Source organism: Dermochelys coriacea, chromosome 1 (genome assembly GCF_009764565.3).
Source record: "Dermochelys coriacea isolate rDerCor1 chromosome 1, rDerCor1.pri.v4, whole genome shotgun sequence".
Classification (NCBI taxonomy): domain Eukaryota; kingdom Metazoa; phylum Chordata; order Testudines; family Dermochelyidae; genus Dermochelys; species Dermochelys coriacea.
The window spans coordinates 317,674,011-317,693,170 of record NC_050068.2 but is presented as its reverse complement, the minus strand read 5'-3'; the positions used below and the strand labels follow the sequence as shown (position 1 = coordinate 317,693,170).

The 19,160-nt window shown below is 40.8% G+C and overlaps 1 protein-coding gene across 10 annotated transcripts in view; it reads right to left on the bottom strand.

The window, feature by feature from the left end:
• Positions 1 to 19,160, bottom strand: part of BRD1 (bromodomain containing 1) — a 106,652-nt gene that overhangs the window by 66,503 nt on the left and 20,989 nt on the right. For 7 of the 10 annotated variants that reach the window (XM_038419201.2, XM_043496194.1, XM_043496201.1 and 4 more), the window contains one exon: positions 9,067 to 9,223. The exons of 1 other annotated variant lie outside the window; for it this stretch is intronic. In XM_038419201.2, the coding sequence (XP_038275129.1) occupies positions 9,067 to 9,223 (157 nt within the window). Of the gene's footprint in view, positions 1 to 9,066; positions 9,240 to 19,160 lie in introns of all 10 variants that reach the window. 2 more of the 10 variants (XM_043496215.1, XM_038419248.2) reach the window with 1 other exon arrangement.

Genomic DNA, 19,160 nt, shown 5'->3' with positions numbered 1-19,160 from the left:
CGGTAGCTCACGAAAGCTTATGCTCAAATAAATTTGTTAGTCTCTAAGGTGCCACAAGTACTCCTTTTCTTTTTGCGAATAAATCTCTTAGGAATTTTGCAATAGTTAGGTGAGCTAAGAGTGAAAAAAAAAACCCTATAGGTGTGTGAAAAGTTGTTACTGCTAAGTGAACCCTAATGGAATTCACAGAAAGTCCTGATGCTTTCAGTTCCAGTAGGTAATCGAATACCCTGTGAATAGGAGAGCGAGTCGGCTAACTGTGAATATTGTTACACCAAAGATAATATTTCCTATCCTGGAGATAAGTATTTCTTATAGATTCTTTTCTACTATTCAATAAAATGTGTTGTACCTCGACAAACAGGATCTCTCTATTGCACAGAACCTTTGAGGACCCATGCTTGGAGCCTCAGAATCTGCAGGCTGGGGTGAAATGCTCAGCCAGCATCCTGAGTCAGTAGGTGAGGACTGATCAGAAGCCTCCTTGAAGGGTGAGAGGTTAGTCTGATCATATATGGATACCAGACCGGTCTTGGCTGTATTGGTGCAATCAATGTCACTCTGGATTGATCTTGGTTTCTTACTGAGAACCTTTAACAGTAACAGCGTAGGCAGATGCACACAGAGAAGTCCTTTCGTCCATGAGATGGGGAACAAGTCCACCATAAATTGGGGCCTCATCCCCCCAGAGCAATACATTTTGCGATACATTTTGTGCTGGCTGCCATGGCAAACAGATCATCCCCCAGGCTAAGCACACCTTGTGGAAGAATCTGGAGTTCAGTTCCCATTCGTAATTTAGAGGAAAATGTCTGCTAAAGTCATCTGCTATGGTATTCTAAATACCTAAGAGGTAAGAAGCTGAGATGACTATGTGGCTGGCTATGCACCAATTTCAGGGTTTTATCGCTTTGGCACAGAGATGGTGATGGTTGATATAGTGTATGCATGCCACGCTATCGATCATTTATCTTTACTGACTTTGACTTGATTAGTGCTAAAGAAGTGTAGGCAGACATTTTTGAGGGCTCTCAATTCCAGAGACTGATGTGGAGAAACTGCTCTTGTAATGACCATTGTCCCTATACATTGTGAGGTCTCAGATGTGCCCCCACCCCGAAAGTGAAGCATCTAATGTAGGGGGAATCTACAAGAATGGAACACCTGTGTAGTTCTGTTCCAGGCCTTCCACCAGTTGAGTGCTTGTAGAGCCCATTGCGGAACCGAGAGTAATCTGCCTAGACTGTGTACTTGGTTTGCGAACCATTCAGTCATCCCTGTAGACTTTGGAGGTGTAATCTGGCATTATGCACTAAAAAGACGCAAATTTGACATGTCCTAGCAGTTGAAGACAATCTCTTAGTGTTGCTTGAGGACTTCCCTGAATCTTTCAGATGAAATTCACTAAGGCAAGAAATGTGATGTACAGTAGGTATGCTTTGCCTGTCACTGCATCCAGGGACGTGCCTATGAAATCTGGATGCTGTAGTGGAGTCAAAATGGACTTTTCGAGGTTGATTTGAAGGCCCAGGCTGTGAAACAGGGAACACGTGATCTTTACTGATATCAACGTTTCCTGATACAACCTGCCCCTTATGAACCAATCCTTTAGGTACAGGAAAACCATTATACCCAAAATGATGTAGGTTAGCAATTACTACTGCCAGAATCTTTGAAAATACGCTCAGTGCTGACGATAGATCAAAGGGGAACACCATGCACTGGTAATGTTCTCCGTTTATTAGAAAATGAAGAAGCTTCTTGTATGAAGAGTGAATAGCGACATGAAAGTGTGCGTCTTGTAGGTCGAAAATCACAAACCAGTCTCCTACTTCTAATAAAGGAATCATTGCTGCAAGGATCACCACCCTGAATTTTTGTGGTTTTACATATTTAAGATCTAATGTCTAAAATTGGCCTCCACCTTCCATTCTTTTTGGGAACCAGGAAGTACTTTGAATAGAATCCCCTTACCCTGCACAGGAACTGGTTCCATTGTTTCCATATGTACAAGAGATGTCACTTCTTGTTCTAGCAAATGATCATGAGGGGGTCCCTGAAGAGGAACAGGGAGGGAGAATGGGTAGGAGATTTGAAATGGATAGTGTAACCAGATGTTATCGTTTCCAAAATCCATTTGTCCGATGATATATGCTCCCAAGCATCCTGAAAATGGGAGAGGCAACATCCAAAAGGAGGATAAGATGTTGCAGCTGTAAGACCTTGTTGGCTGGATGGTTGAGATTCTCGACCAAGTCATCAAAACTGTCATGTGCGGGACACGGATGGCTGAGAAGATGTATCTATAGCTGAAGTGGGGTTTTTTGTTGTTTGTTTTTTTGAGTATCTTTGTTTCTTCACCGGGGATTCAGATGGATATCTGGCACAAAGAGCATGTTTTGCTATCCTGCACTGAAGTGTGACTGAAGCATAGGATGTGACCAAAAAGATTGAGTCTCTTGTGGTCCTTACAGTATGGGGTGGACTTTGAGTTGTATTGTCTGCCTCATTCATTAACGGTCTGCATGGCAATGGAATTCTGAGTTAGGTAAGAAAATAGAAACTCCAATTTCCTAGCTGGAACATAATACTTTGTAACTGCTCTCTTGCAGGTAGGCAGTGCGATAGCAGAGATTTACTGAACCATCTTAATGGGCTCCACAAGAGCTTCATTGACTGTAATGGCAATCTTCATAGACTTTCAAGTGTGTAAAATATCTAGGAGTTTATGGTGGGACTCCTAAACCTCCTCTAAGGGAATCTGCAGCATGTCAGCAATCTACTTCATCAGTTCAAAAAAATGCCTGAACTCATATGTCAGAAGATGGTGGAGTTATGGAGTTTCATCAGGAGATGAGGAAGAAATATTAGTAAGAGGTGCAACCTCCTTATTGGCCCTTGCTTCTTGCTCCTCACAGGTCTGTTCCTCTGGGATAGGTGGTGCTAAAGGGGATTAAGGAGAATGGGCTCTTCTCTGTTTCCTCTGGTGTTGCAAGGACCTCAATGTAAACTGTTGGTGACACAATGCCCACAGACCCCCTACAACGGCACTCCGGGGCCCAAAAGGTATAGGTGGAGGCAGCCATCTGTGTTCCTGCCATGTGGGTGTCATCTGAGGTCTGTCCTCGTACATCAGTATAGAAGGGAAAGTGATCTGTTCTAGAATAGGCAGGGGAACTTGTACAGAAATTTGAGAGCATGATGAGTCCTTTCCTGCATATTCTAAGAGGGGGAGGGGAAGTTGTTTGGCTTGAAGAGATGAGGGGGAGTGTGGTGCCCTAGGTGATAAAGGAGTCAATGACCAAGAGAGTCATGATACTGAACAAACCCCAAGCACTTGTTAACAGAGGGGGGGACTGGCTCAGAAGACATTATTAGAACCTTAGGGTACCTAAATTTCTGCAGTACTGATGGTATCAAAGACTGGGCCAAGTGGGAACCTGTGGAGAACAGCTTCGATACTAATGCTGCTTGTATGGAACGTTTAGTACCATAGGTAGGTGAGCAGTCTTTGATGCCACTGATTTTCTTGTTCTCAGTTCCAAGTTTTGTTCAGGGATGGGCTTGATCTTTTCAATCTTGTCTTTGTCGCTCTGGGTGCTGATATCCAAACTCAGTACCGAGTCTGTCTCAGAGTACTGACTCCTCTATGCCTTTGCTGTGCCGGCCTCACGTGGAGCCTGCATGGAACTCCCCTTGGGACCTGAAGTTTTTGTGGCCTTCTTGGCGGTTTAATCCTTACCTCTATAGGCTCAGATGCAGATGTAGATGAGGACTTTGGTCCTGTAGATGTTCTCTGTGTTGCAGTACCACCTACCTCTCTACCAGTGTCCAGTGACCAAGATGTCCATGTGGATACGGCACTAGCTGTACTGGGCAGTCTATGCACAGGGGGTCCCCTGCTCCTGGATCCAAAGCTGGACATAAAGCTTGCTCCATGATTAGGAGTTTAAACTTTATTTCTCTATATTTTTGGGATCTACCCTTGAAGGAAGTGTAGATCTTGCACTTCCTGAGGATATGAATATTACCCAGACAGCAGAGGCACTGGGAGTGTCTGTCACTCATTGAAATAGCCTGACGACAGGAAAGACATCTCTTGAATCTCAGAGAGCCCAACATTCCAGAGCAAAATGAATGACAAGGTAACCCTTAGAAGGGGAAATCTATATAACTATCTCTATGAATATAGAGTTGTGTGTGGTGGGTTGCTGGGCTTTTTGGGAGGAGGTTAGAAAAAACAAGGATAACAATTGTTACAACCACCATAACACTAAGGTAAGTAACGATAAGAGATCTGAGAAAAAACTAAATATTAGAGAACAAGCCCATAGACTCTGTCTTGGGCCAAAAGATAGATGAGAAGGGACAGAGTGGTTTGCCTTCTGCAGACCCATATAGCCTCAGCACAGTGCCCAGAAAGGTGTGGGATATATGAGCAGGCTATACAGGTACTGCTACCAAAAATCTCTGATCAAAGGCACAGGCACACCTGAAGTTAAGCATCCACAGGGACACTATTTGAAAAAAAAACATTATATTCAGGTTTCTATTATTAGTCCTCTTCTATATTAGGTACTTTCAAATCTAGGAAAACCATTTTAAACAACTTTAAAATGTTTGTAATTTCTCCTCCAACTTTACAGGTGCATAAATAAAACTGACACTATTGAAAATATTATAACCCTCTTTTGAGGGAGTTACTTTTGAGTCTGAAGAAATAAGGAACAAATAAAACTTCCATCTTTCTATTTCATTTCAAAACAATTAGAAGCTCATCATCTACCAAATATATTTCACAATCTGTTTGTATGGGACAGCTACTCCCCAAGGTGAAATGAAAAGGAAGTATAACAAAGTTCTCATTCTCATTTGTTGGGCATTAACTAAAATGGACCAATGGCCTCTTCAGTTGAAACAGCTTACATACAACCAATCTCAGTTTCTAATTAGGGTTCTTGTTTGTGGAATTTATTTTCAGATTAAATATTAAAAAATCCTATTCTGACATTTTATTACACTGAGATTTTATCTTTATTGGTTAATCCTAAACTATAGAAACAATGCATAATAATGCAGAAAACACCACAGCTATTTACAATTTTTTTTTTATACCAAATTTTTATAAAGAGCAGTATGTATTGACATTTAGATGCTTAAAAGGATACATACATTGCGGTATCCTGAAGCTGCTTGCTAAATACTTAAAGTGCACAATTTTAAAGTAAAACAGCAGCTGTAGCAAAATGTGTTTAATACTGCCAGACAGGCAAGCTAAAGGGTCGCTGTTCAAGGGTTACAAATCAAGTTTAAAAAATACATCTTTATTTCAGTTAAATCTCTTTAGGTTGTAGCAATCTGTTGATTGACCTAATATTTGAGGACAATTTAAAAGAGAGAAGTGACTCATTAAGATTAATCCATTATATTAAATCACACCAACATTTTCTAATATTTGACTTTAAAATTTTGAACATAAGCATCCAGATTTCAGTGTTACATTTTCATCAAGCTGTTCCAATACACCATTTTTTGTAAAGTGGATATGTTCTCTTCCCCCCTGCCCCCCCACATACCGAGTTCTTAGTCAAGAATGGCTGAACCATGTTTTCAATAAGCTCAATAAACAAAACATAAACCAACCAACTACACACTCACCTTTGGAGAAAGGCACAGAATCTCTCAGTTCTGCGGAATTTCAGTTTAGCAAAACAAGCAAAAGTTTTTGAAAGTGAGTCAGAAGAGGGGTTTAAAATGAAAACACTTCAACAATCTAAACTATAGTTGTTGATACAACTGGAGTGCTTTCATTCTGCCATTAAAATTCCATTACGTTACTCCTGGGGGAATTCTGTGACAAAAGATTAAAAAGTCTGCGCATAATATTTTAAAATTCTGCAACGTTCTGCATATTTTATTTGTCAAAATAACAAAATACAATCACACCAGTTTCAATTATTTTGGTAAATTATTTCAAAATGCCTGTCAGCAAGTACATCTGTAACAATATAGACAACAAAAAAGATTCCCCCAGGAGTAGAGTTAAAGAAACCCTTCTCACAACCCAGTTCCTCTTTCTGAGTTATGCTTTCGTTGGATGTCTCACACTTGCCAGCTGGGCACATCTTGGGGCAAAACTCTCCCACTTCAGCCTCAGACAGACACGCGCACACACACACACACACCCTCTCCCCCAGAGCCTGCTGTGGGGCACCCCGCAGCCCAGACACCTATATCCCTCCCTCCCTCGGACCCAGTTGTGGGGTGCCCCTCCCAGCCCAGACACCCACAGCCCCTATTGCCCAGAGCCCAGGAATCCAGAGAGAGAAACAGCCTGATGCTGGGTGCCAGGGTTGTACAGAGTTTCCTGCACACCACATTCTTCCTTCAGGACATGCTGGGAACTGCAGCTGCCTGGAAACCTCCAGCTCCCCCTCTCCTTCTCCCCAGAAGTGTCCTGTATTTGCGAGCTGGAGAGTCAGACTCTGATGGGTCCAGTGGCCCCTAGTGCAGTGGCCAGCAGCTCTGCAGTACCAATTCTGCCAGAAAAAATGAAATTCTGTGCAGAACATTAATTCTACACAAATTCTGCATTGCTCAATGGTGCAGAATTCCCCCCGAAGTTCTAGGTAGTACTTGTCAATTAATTTAAATTATTCACTGTTAAATATTATGAAGTTTTAAAATGTATGATTCAAGACATCATCCCAAAGCAGAATTATTTTGTGTTTTCTTTCCCATCTACCAACTAATGTGGCCAACTTTTTCAGAAACAGAAGCCTTACGTCCATACTTAGGCAACTGTCCTGATTTTTAGACATGCTGGGCAAACAAATAGCTCCCACTGAAGTCATTTTAAAATGGGGGATTTTTTTAGTTGCAAATATTTATGAACTAAGATTATACACAAATGACTTCATTAATGTGTAACATTATGTCTTCTGAGCTGGAATTTCTAGTATTTAAAACTAGAAGATTAAACAAGACTTTTATAGTTGTACTGTTTATCTGTTTTATAGTGCAATGAGCTATTAAATTTCTGACCCAATTTAGAATAGTGAGACATTATTCAAATAGCCTTCTATAAGAGCTTGATTCTTCACCCATTGACTTCTGTGGTGCAGGATCAGTACCTAGTTGTGTAGAACATCAAAAATTCGAAATCTAAGGTATTTAAAAAACCAAAATTACACATTAAAAAAATTCTACATCACCAGAACGGGGAAGTAAGGAGAGAAGAGAAAGATAAATAACTGGCTGATTTACATCCAATGTCAATTCTACCAGAGAATTTGTCAGTCTTATCAATCAGCTATTTTACCTCTATAAATAACTACTTTGGATGTCACAATCTGCATCAATGAGGTTTTCATAAAAGAAAAAAAGAGAGAAGAAATGTGGGAAGGGGAGAAAGGGACAAAGAGAAAAACAAAGGAAGTGACAAAGCAACAAATGATCATGATCCCCCCCAAGGACAGGCTACGAGCGAGTGGTATATTAGCAAATAATAGTACAGAATAAACAGTGTTCTTGAAGCACTGAGGAAAATTTTCACTTTAATAGTTTTTTATATAATCATAATTTAAATGACAATATAAAATTACACGAAATTCTTCTGATAAAGAGTTCTTCATGAAAAGAGCACAGCTTTAAAAGTAAAGACTACTTTATAACTAATTATGGGGCTCACTTTTAAGTAAGAGCACAAACTGAAAGAAACAGTCACATATATTCTCAGTTCTTTTAAAAAGGGAGTGACCAAAAAACTCCTGCATTTTTATCCATGCAGGCTGAAATCTGCACTGCATGAATCATACTGAATCAGAGAGGGCCAAGGCTCTGCCCTCCTGATTCAGATTGCAGGATTGGGGCATTAACTCATTTATAGAATCTACTAATGACTTAAAATTAGACTCGTTTTTAAGCACGTCAAGACCCCAGGTCAAGGTTATGTGTTATTTCCACAAAAGGTGACGACCTCACAAACCCCTGAAACAAAGTACAAGTTGCTTCCTACTCCTGATTAGGACCCTGAAATTGGGTGACAAAGGGTAATAATTTTTTCTTTTGTTTTTCATGTACTTCGTTTTCTAAATATATTTATAATTTTAAGTCAACCTAAATGTGATTTTGCTAGGGTGCAATTGTGAAAAAAGCCAGTACAAGACCTTTGTATAATTTTAGTTCCACTTAAGCCGTCATAAAATGGTTTTAGGAGGATTGAAATGGTACATAGATCTCTGTTGGGTTCTCTGCATTGGGTGGAATTTCACCCTGGACAATTTATGGCTTAATTCTGCTGCCACCAAACACCAGGAGCAGGAGAAAGCCTTTGGGATTTAAAAAAGTTTCAGGTCATGTTTATAATATCTTGATTTTACATAGCAATTTTCATCCCCATACATCTCATATCACTTTACAGAGAACATCAGTATCATTATCCCCATTTACGAATCAGGAACTGAGGTACAATGAGGGGAAGTGACTTGGCCAAGGCCACCCAGCAATGCAGTAGCAGAGCTGGAGAATGAACCTGAATTGTCTCCTGAATGCCAGTCCACTGCTCTAATCACTAGATAACCCTGCCTTCCCCCGTTTGTAAAATATACCTCCAAAAGCTTTCCTTATTTTCTTTTCCATTTGGCAACCACTGAATTTGCTTCATGTGTTTCCAATGGATCTTAAAATAAAAATGCATTTTGGTTCTTATTGGTGTACCATAGGCGTAAAACACTCAGACCCCGATAATGAGTGGGATACAACGTGAATATTATTATAGATGATGTACGAAGAATTAGGCGAACAGTATTTCCCTGCTACAACATACCCAAGATAAATACAAAAAATATTTTTGTACATCTAATGAGGCCTAAAAAAATATATTTATCAAGACTAAATGATCTTAAATTAGAATTCAGAGGACATTATCCATCAGATGATAATTTAAAGGAAAATCAAATTTTACTCAGCTAGTTTCCTAGAAATTTTTCTTGTGTTTTCTTTACAAAATGAAATTAAATTAAAAGACTTGAAATCTGTGTTTTGAGTAAAAAGTGTGCTACGTACCTGTTGTATGTTTCTTTGTGACTGTAAACTGGACTGCAGCCTTCTCAACAGAGGAACACCATTCCTAGACAGTCTTTTAAGTAACCAGTAACTGTGTACTCTTTCAACAAACTGCTTCTTCCGTTGAATGGCCACCTGATTCATAATTTTATTTAATCTAAAACGTGGAAAAACTGAAAGTTTAATTTTTGCAGCAAAGAATCAAACATGTTTTTGGTTATGGAAATTAAATATCAAAATTTTCATTTCTATCAAGATATTTTGTGTACTACAACAATATTGCACTAACATTTATTATAAAATCTCTTTGGACTATATTGCTCTTGGTGCAATTTTATCTAATTGCTAAAATAAATAAAACTTTAACAGCAGCTACTCAACATTTTAGTTTCTATCAAATTACAAATTATGATGCTAATATATGAAGATGTGTAAATTTTCATGAGTTACTAACCCAGGCATAAAAAATGCTCTCAGATTAGATTTGACAGTAAAATCTCAGCAGTAAAAATGTTTTGTTTTTTGTTTTGTTTTGTTTTGTTTTAAAAAAAGGCTGACACTTAATCCTAAACCCCAGTAATTAATTTTCAGGGCCCTAAAGCCCTATACAAGTTTTCGGATGAATGTTTTGTGCGTTCATTACTTACTATTTTATGTGTTGAGTTTATTTTTTTTAAAAAAAAAAGACGTATTTTTAGCTTTTTCTAAAAATGTAAAATGCAACTTAGATATTAAAACATCAAAAAACCCCTCCTCTAGATTTGTTTTTTCTTAAGTGCCTAGGAAGAGAGACTTTTCGGAAGAAAAAAGCAATATGAAAATTAAAACATCAGAACACTGATACCATAGTTATGCGCACACAGCCTCAATGGAACGTATGTAAACAGGAACTGCAAGACTGGGTCATCAAACAGCAGTTATGTGACACTTTCTAAAGGTAAAAAACCCAAACATTTTAAAGGATTTTTAAAAGAGAACATGATCTATTTCGTTCAGTTCAGTAGTCTTAAACTAAAAAAGTTATGCATTTCTTAGTGGATAATCTGTGTCATGTATTTACAAAAAAGTTTATAAATGTAAAAGAACAGGTTACTCACCTTCTGCTCCACTTCAGGTACGCATATGCCTCTCGAGTCCTTGATCAGAGATTTTCCATTAGCAGCGTCTGTTTGGCCTGCACGTGCGCTCTAGACAATCCTGTGCCACAAGGGTATCTAGGGCTGTGTGGGCGAGCAGCCCTCAGTTCCTTCTCTAGCCAAACATCCAGCAAGAACAGTCCAAAGCAGAGGGGAAGGAGGGCGAGTAGTGGAGCACCGACAGGGACACACACCTCAAAGAACAAGTTACCGCACAAGGTGAGAAACCTTTTCTTCTTCTACGAGTAGTGTCCCTGTGGGTGCTCCACTTCAGCTGACTCCCCAATAGAATCCTCACATGGAGGAAGAAAATACAGAATCAAGTCCACGACTGAAGATCATACAACAGAACCAAGTTCCAGACCAGATCTGATGGACCAACGCACAGAGTTTAGAAAATGTATGTACTGAAGTCCATGTAGCAGCGCTGCATATCTCAGACAGTGGAACGTTTCTGAGTAACACTGTGAAAGTTGCTTGTGATCTGGTAGTGTCCTATAATCATTTGGGGACGCAAAACACCAGCTGCATTATAGAAAGCAGTAATACACCCAGAGATCCATCTCAACAGTCCTCTGAAAAGATTGTGGATCTCTCTGAACTTTCTGCATTGGAGACTGAGTCTAGGTGATTTCCAAAATTGTTTGGTCCTATCCAGATAAAAGGCCGATGCCCATTGTACATCTAAACATATGAAGAAAAGTCCCCTGCTGAGATTTATGTGGTTTAGGGAAAAAATACAGGTAGATGAATCAAATAGGGTTCTCCCAACCTAACAGTGATGTGTCCATTGTCACAATTATTGTTGGAACTGGGCAGATGAAAAGGACACCTGCACAGACTTTGTGTTGATCTTTCCACCAATCCAGGGAGTTCCTCACCTGGCAGGGAACTGTGACCCGTTTGTCCAACTTAACTCTGATTTAGGAATAGGACTTCATGAATCAGCCGTGAAAGTAGCCAAGGTGTAATCCTGCATTCTTGGTCATGAAGGTGCAAGCTGCCACATGACCCAGGAGCTGCAAGCCATTCCTTACTATAGTACTAGGACTTCCCTGAATTGTCCAAACCAGATTCAAAATTTGTTAATCTGTCTGTCTGTGAGAAGAAAGTCCCTGGCTGCCAACAAATCCAACTATGTCCCATGGAATTGTATTCTCTGTACCGGGACTAACTTGGACTTCTTTACGTTTAGATGGAGACCCAAATCCTGGAAGAGGGAGAGACCTGTCTGGGTGTAAGTTAGTATGGCTTCATAAAATTGGCCCTTATATAACCAGTTGTCGAGATATGGGAAAACTAAAACTGCTTCTTACAAAGGTAAGCAGCCAATCCTGCTAAACCCTTCATGAACACCCTTGGGGATGGAAAGAGATCGGGATAGGACCAAACAATTTTGAAATCACCTAGTCTCTTTGTCGCCAACGTAGGAAGATCAAAGGGGTCCACAATCTCTTCAAGTGACTGCCGAGATGGACCTCTGGTGTGTTACTGCTTGCTACAATGAAGTTGATGTTTTGCCTCCCCAAAGGATAATAGCACACTATACCAGATCATGAGTACTCAGTAATGAAAATGATCCCAACCCATGGTGAAGCACAGATAGCTGATATGTGCCAGAATCACCATCTGGAACTTTTCAGACTTTACAAATTTGTTCAGTCATCTTAGATCCAAGATTGGTCTCCACTCTCCAGCCTTCTTTGGCATGAGAAAATGGAGTAAAACCCTTTCCCCCAAGAGAATGGGACTGGTTCTATTGCTCCTAAACAAAGGAGGGAGTGCACTTCTTGACTTAATATAATCTGGTGAGAAGGGTTCCCTGAAGAAGGATGGAGAAGGGGGATGTGAAATGGATGGTGTAGCCCAATGTTATAACATCCATGACCTGTTGTAATATGCTACCAGGCCTATTCGAAATGGGAAGGGTAGTCTCCTGAAGTGGGGAAGGAGGCAAATGGTTGCAGCTTGCAAACTAGAGGTGAGGAAGAAGTCGAGCCCTCAACCAATCTGTCAAAATTATTGTTTTGATAATGAATGTGTACAAGTGAAGGAGGGTAGGAAGTTCTTTTCCTCTGGAATCTGTCTTTTTCTAGCAGGTTCAGTGGCTCTGTGAAAACAAAAGTACTGAGTTGAGTGCAATCTCTGGGCAGTCTGAGACCTGCTAAATCTCCTCTTGTTTGTAGGGGTGTATATATCCAGAGACCTCAACGTGGCCCTGGAGTCCTTCAGTTTCTGCATGGACCCATCCATAGCTCCCAAGCAAAGCTTCTGATCGTCAAATGGGAGATCCTCAATCACATTCTGAGACTCTCTCAGGAATCTCAATAACTGGAGCCACGACACCCTGCACATGAGTGCAAGACAAGTAGTAATTCTTCCACTCTACTCAGCACTGATAAAGCCTCAACTTGAGTACTGGGTCCAGTTCTGGATATCACACTTCAGGAAAGATAGAGACAAACTGGATAAAGTCCAAAGGAGAACAAAAATTATTGGAAAACATGACAAGAGGAATGATTCAAAAAATTGGTTTGTTTAGTCTGGAGAAGACCGAGTGGGGACTTCAAATATGTAAATGGTTGTTATAAAGATGAGGATGATAAATTGTTCTCCTTAACTATCAAGGACAGGAGAAATAGTAATGGGCTTAAATTTCAGCAAGGGAGATTTAGGTTAGACATTAGGAAAGCTTCCTAACTGTAAGAGTAGCTAAGCATTGCAACAAATTATCTAGGGAGGTTGTGGAATCTCTGTCATTAGAGGTTTTTTAAAAACAGGTTAGCCAAAACACCTGTCAGGGACAGTCTAGAATAGGTAATACACAGTCCTGCCTCAATGCAGGAGACGGGACTAGATGACCTATCAAGGTCCCTTCCAGTTCTACATTTCTATGATTCTATGACAACTGCTATAGAGATGGATCTAGCAGCAGTGTCCACAGCACCCAAGGACGCTTGGACAGAGATTTTGGCTAAAGATTCTACTTAATGATGACCTGGAATTGTTTTCTATGCTCCTGTCAAAGATGTACAATAAAGGATGCAAATTTGTTTGTAATTCATGTAGTCATACTCGGCCATTGCTGCCTGATAGTTTGCGATCTGAAACTTGAAGGTCCTGGATGAGGAGGCCTTCCATCATGAAGGTTTTACCTTTTCTGGTCCTTGGCATAAGGAGCAGACCTGAAGTAATACTGTCTACCATGCCTGTTTGCAGCATCCACCACCAGGGAATTAGTTTGGGTGTGGGAAAACAAAAAATCGGGGTCCCCATGAGATGACATAATATTTCTTATATGCCAGTTTACAAGTTGGTAGTACAGTGGCAGGAGTTTGCCAAACAGTCTTTGCTGGATCCAGGAGCACTTCATTAATAGGCAACACAATCTGGGTAGGTGTCACTGACTGCAAAATGTCCAGGAGCTTGTGATGCGAGTCTTTAACCTCCTCCAGTGATATCTGAATGGTGTGTGTGACCCTCTTTGCAAGGTCCTGGAATTGACGGAAGTCATCGGCCATCAATGATGGAAGAAGTGTGACTTTCTCGTCCCGCAATGAAGACAAAATCGGAAGGAGTAGACTTTTTGTCCACCCTAACCTCCTGTTCCTCAAAGGTCTCCTTGTCTTGGGGGTTTGCTGGAGAAGACTGTGTGACCCTAGTTTGCTGGTGTAGTGAAGCTGGAGGTCTGACAAACTGCTGCTGATATACTGCGCAAGGAACTCAATATGGAAACTGGGAAGGCCCGTATAGGAGAGGAGATGGTATTCAGGACTGATCCCACAATCCCTGATGGGGGACAAGGATCTTTCCCTTCTCATTTGAAGTTGGAGGGTCACTGAACCTGTTTGGAGACAGAAAAGGAGTACTTGTGGCACCTTAGAGACTAACAAATTTATTTGAGCATAAGCTTTCGTGAGCTACAGCTCACTTCATCGGATGCATCCGATGAAGTGAGCTGTAGCGCACGAAAGCTTATGCTCAAATAAATTTGTTAGTCTCTAAGGTGCCACAAGTACTCCTTTTCTTTTTGCGAATACAGACTAACACGGCTGCTACTCTGAAACCTGTTTGGAGACAGACATACATGGGGGTATCCTGACCTGACCTGGAATGGTCAAAGGGAACGCTCCATCAGCAGCGGCTTCAGTTTGGTCTCCTAATTCCTCCAAGCTCTAAAATTTAGAGCCAGGACTAAGTTACACTTCTGGGAGACATGGAATTACTCCAAGCAGCTGATACACTCAGAGTGGCCATTGTTGATCGGGAGAGCCTCCCAACAAGAGAGGCAGCGTTTGAAACCTGGCAAGCCAGGCCTACTAACCCAAGCCAAATAACCTTAAAAAAAAAAAAAAAAGGAGAGAGAAGAGGGGAAAAAAAGTTGGATCCCTTAGAGCTCTGTCTCAGGCCAAGGTGGTAGAGAAGGAACAAAGGGAGGTTCACCTATGCAGCCCTATACACCCTTGGACTTCAGCAGAAGGTTGGGTAGAGCACATGTGTGGGTCAAACAGACACTGCTAGCAGAAAAATCTCCAATCAGGGGCTTGAGGGGGTCATATGTACCTAAAGTGGAACACACACAGTGACCCTACTCAAAGAAGAAGTTGTAGTTTCACCCACTGCCAGTGGTAACCAGTTTAGCAAGTGAGTTAATTTCTCAGTGTCAGATCTCTATCCAAGTCTAGACCACTTTTGATGCGCTGAAGATTATTAATTTATCTGTAACCACAGTTTTCTGAAGATAATCAAAATAGATCCCCAACTTTTCAGGCCTACTATTGCATGCAAATGAGATGGGAATGCACAAAATTCTAAAGCTATTCATGCAAACAAGTACTGTTTTATTTCAGTCCCTGAAACGGAACGCAAAAGCTTTACAAGGCTCTAACCACAGTTTTCTTCTGAGTGGGAGGTAAAATAATAAAGGGTTACAGAAACTCATCTCTGTGGGAAGGAGTGTAAGATTGAATGGAAAGATGTTAACTTTCTCTTCGGTAAGATATTATAACAAATGTACATCCATTGAGAGTAAAACACTCTAAGGATGTTTGAACAAAATAAAATATTGCAACAAGCAGTAGCAACTGCAGAAAAGGTGTTTGTTTGATTTTGTACACGACTATAAAAAATTACTTTTTTTTAGTAGAGGTATAAGATACGGCATATATTTTGTTTATATAAAGAATGAGACAGTTCTTTAAAAAAAAAAAAAAAAAAAAGGAAATTCCAAAACTAAAAGCTAAAGTTACAAAAGCTTGGGCCTAGAAAGAGGTCCAATATCTCTGACAGACAAGCCAAATTATCTGGAAGCTAAAGGGTAAAATTTTCAAAAGTGCTAAAGCAATTTAGGGTCCCAAGTCCCAGTGACATTTAATGACTAATTATACGTAACTTAGATATGCCTGAAAATGTTACTTTAAATAAAAGCAATACTGCTAAGCAAGCATGTAGAAATCCAGCTGCTTTGCAAATCTCCTGGATTTAGGGGGAAGCGTGGCCGGGGGGAATGGGGGGGGAGGGGAGGGACGAACGACCCTGAGGGAAGATCAGAGGCTGGCTGCCGTAACAGACTTTTCTCATATGGAATAGGCTTTAACACCACACTAAGCAACACAGTAAAAGATACAATCAAATAACTGCTTTGACATGGTTCTCATGGAGACAGAAAAACCTATTCAACCGAGCCAAAAATCTGTGTCAAAACTACACCAACTTGAAGACACCCAAGTAACCACAGCTTGAGATTCTTGTGTGATCAGATGTGGTGAGACTAAACCACAAAATATTTATCAGGTTTAAGAATTGTATTTGTTAATCCAACAGGGGACTACTGGATTCTTGGAGCATTTGTGTCTCCCAAGCTTAGCCAGGACATTTGCTATCAAAGGTAACAGAAAGCAGTATACACCAGCTTCCCTTCACAGTGAGTAAAAAGGAGTAATTTGCCAGTGTAGGATCTTCTCAATGACTTATGCAAACAAATCATAGGCCATTCAGATGTTTCAATCATTTATTTCCATCATGTTCCTGCTCAGAACAGATATGGACCATGAATCCTCAGTTCTTGTTTTCATTACCAGGAAAGCATAGCCTGTCTTTGACAGGAAGGAGAGGAAAAAAAAAAAAAAAGATCGAGAGAGAGCCTGATTAGCTATGTGGCAATTTGGAATGCCTTGTGGAACTCTTCTCAATCCTAAACTCTCAGGACTTCCACTATGGTAATTGTGATCCAAATCTTCTCTACCTGTTCATAGAAAACATAGTGGACTAACTGTCCATTTGAATCAGGCCCTCCTTTTAGGATAGCAGGTTTATGAAATTCTTTTGTGCATTCAGGAATAGCTGCATCCACAAAATATTTATGTACGATAGTTCATGAAGAGACTAAGGACCAAATTTCCAGAAGTGCCGGATACTTGGAACGGTTATAATACACCTCTACCCCGATATAATGTGCTCCTCGGGAGCCAAAAGATCTTACCGCATTATAGGTGAAACCGCGTTGTATCCAACTTGCTTTGGCCTCGAGCATTTCCGTTATTAAGTCACTTCCTGCCGCCTGACTGACCCCTCAGAACCCCGACCCATCCAACCCCACCCGCTCTTTGTCCCCTGACTACCCCCTCCAAACACCCCCCACCCTCCCAAGATCCTACCCTCTATCTAAGCCCCTCTGCTCCTTGTCCCCTACCACCCCTCCAGAGACCGACCCCATCCCTAATTACCCCCAGGACCCCACCCTACCCCCCTGCTCCCTGTCCCGACTGCCCTGCCCCCATCCACACCTCTGCCCCGTGACAGGCCCCCGGGACTCCCACGCCTTATCCAATGCCCCCGTTCCCTGTCCCCTGACCAGCTCACCCCCAGAACCTCCAAACCATCCAACACCCCTCTGCTCCCTGTCCCCTGACCGTCCCCCGAGACCCTCTGCCCCTTATCCAATCCCTCGGCCCGGCACCCTTAACACGCTGCTCAGAGCAGCATATCGGAGCCAGACACGCTGATGTGCTAATCCGCCAGAACGCGTAGCCCCACCCTCCAGAGCGCTGCTTTACCGCATTATATCCGAATTTGTGTTATAGCAGGTCGGGATAGAGGTGTAGCTAGTGGGAGCTGCAGATGCACATTATCCTAGGCAGAATATTCTTGATCGTGTTCAAGGTAATAAAAGTTGAGCTGTGTATGTACTACAGTTGTCTTTGGGGGAACAAACCAAAGACTTATCTTCAACTCTAGTGGCTCCAGAACCCCAATGGTAGTATAGATTAATGGCTGGAACCCTTCCAAGATATTATCCTTGACCTGCATATCAGAATATAGTTGCAAAACAAATTCAGTTTTATCCTGTGGATGTCACTAATGCATAAGTGTGACAAATTACAGCAATATGATAAACTGCATACAGCCCATGATTCAAGAAAGCACTTAACCATGTGCAGCCCTATTCAGCAAAGCAGTTATGCACATGTGTATGCCCCACTGATTTCAGTGGACATAAACACAAACACATACTTAAGTGCCATTCCTGGACAGGGAAATTTCTGCCATTGATCCATCTCGGTTAGGACTACTGCTAACATTTCAAACCTCTTGCAGCTTCTAAACTGCCATTTTTCATAAACAATCTGCTTAAATAAGTTTCATGGATTCACTCCCCCCACAAATATTTTTATACACAGATATTACAATTCTAGTAATAATCTAAAGCTTTTCCAGAAGCAAACAGTGTATACACCATTGGAAAGCTGGGAGTTTGCTATACCAGTAAACCCTTCTGGTGTAAATGCAGCTTATACCAGCAAAAGAGTGCTTTAATTGGTATAGCCTTGCATCAGTTCCCAGCTATATCAGCAAAAGCACTTTTTTGCCAGTATAACTGTAGGACTTTTACTGATATAAAAATTAGGGCTGTCAAGTGATTAAAAAAGTTAATCACGATTAATCACACTGTTAAACATCCAAAAATATTTCTATTCTATTGTTTAACAGTGTGATTAATCATGATTAATTTTTTTAATCACAGTTACTTTTTTGAGTTAATTGCCAGTTAACTACGATTAATCGACAATCCTAATAAAAATGTTGGGGGTGAAGGAGGAGGAAAGAAGAGACACCATAGCCGTAACCAACATTACTATACTAAGAAAGTTTCAAGTATAGACACGGTCTCACAGAAATGTTGGGATAGGAGATTAATGGGAAGAGTGCTCATGCAGGCATTAAAAGTGCAAGATAAATGTAAATTTTTGCTCTGATCTGGAAGAATCTCTGCAGGAAAGGCAGGTCAATCTCCACGTTTGTGCAATTGTTGACCTCTCTTCTGAGATTACTGACAAGGGTGCCAAATTTGTTAACGTTACTATGGGGCATCCCATCCCTGAGGAACCGAATGTGTATATTATAGATTAAAAACAAACTTCAAAATTCAGTATTCCTAAAGCTTTTCTGTATTGTTTACTTCTTAGAGAGTTGTAAAAGGAAAGTAGCTCTGTTCCATTAGCCCTCCATGTATAATTGGTCCTGTCTAATAGGACCAGACTTTGAACTTCCAACTTGTTGTTCTAGATAGAAACCAACAGCATAAATGCATGTGCTACCACCTCACACTGGCCATTTTCTAAAGCTATTTTGTCTGACTGCTACCTTTTAATTGCTTGAGTTTCCCCTTTCCTGGGCTCCACTCCAAAACCACAAAGATGTTTAAACACTTTCACAACTGTTATACTTGTTTCACAGCCTTATAGTTCTGCTTGCAGTTGAAGTATTGTGACGTTACTATAACTGTGGAAATGGGATATACTGAAGTCCTTACTCATAATTTTTCAGTTGGGGATTTACCTAATGGTTGTCAAATGAGAGCTGCACATATATTGCATCTGCATGACAGAGCCCAAACCGGGAAGTTGCGCTATAAGTGAATTTTGGCTTGAAAACAACTGCATCCAGAAAAGGATTTTG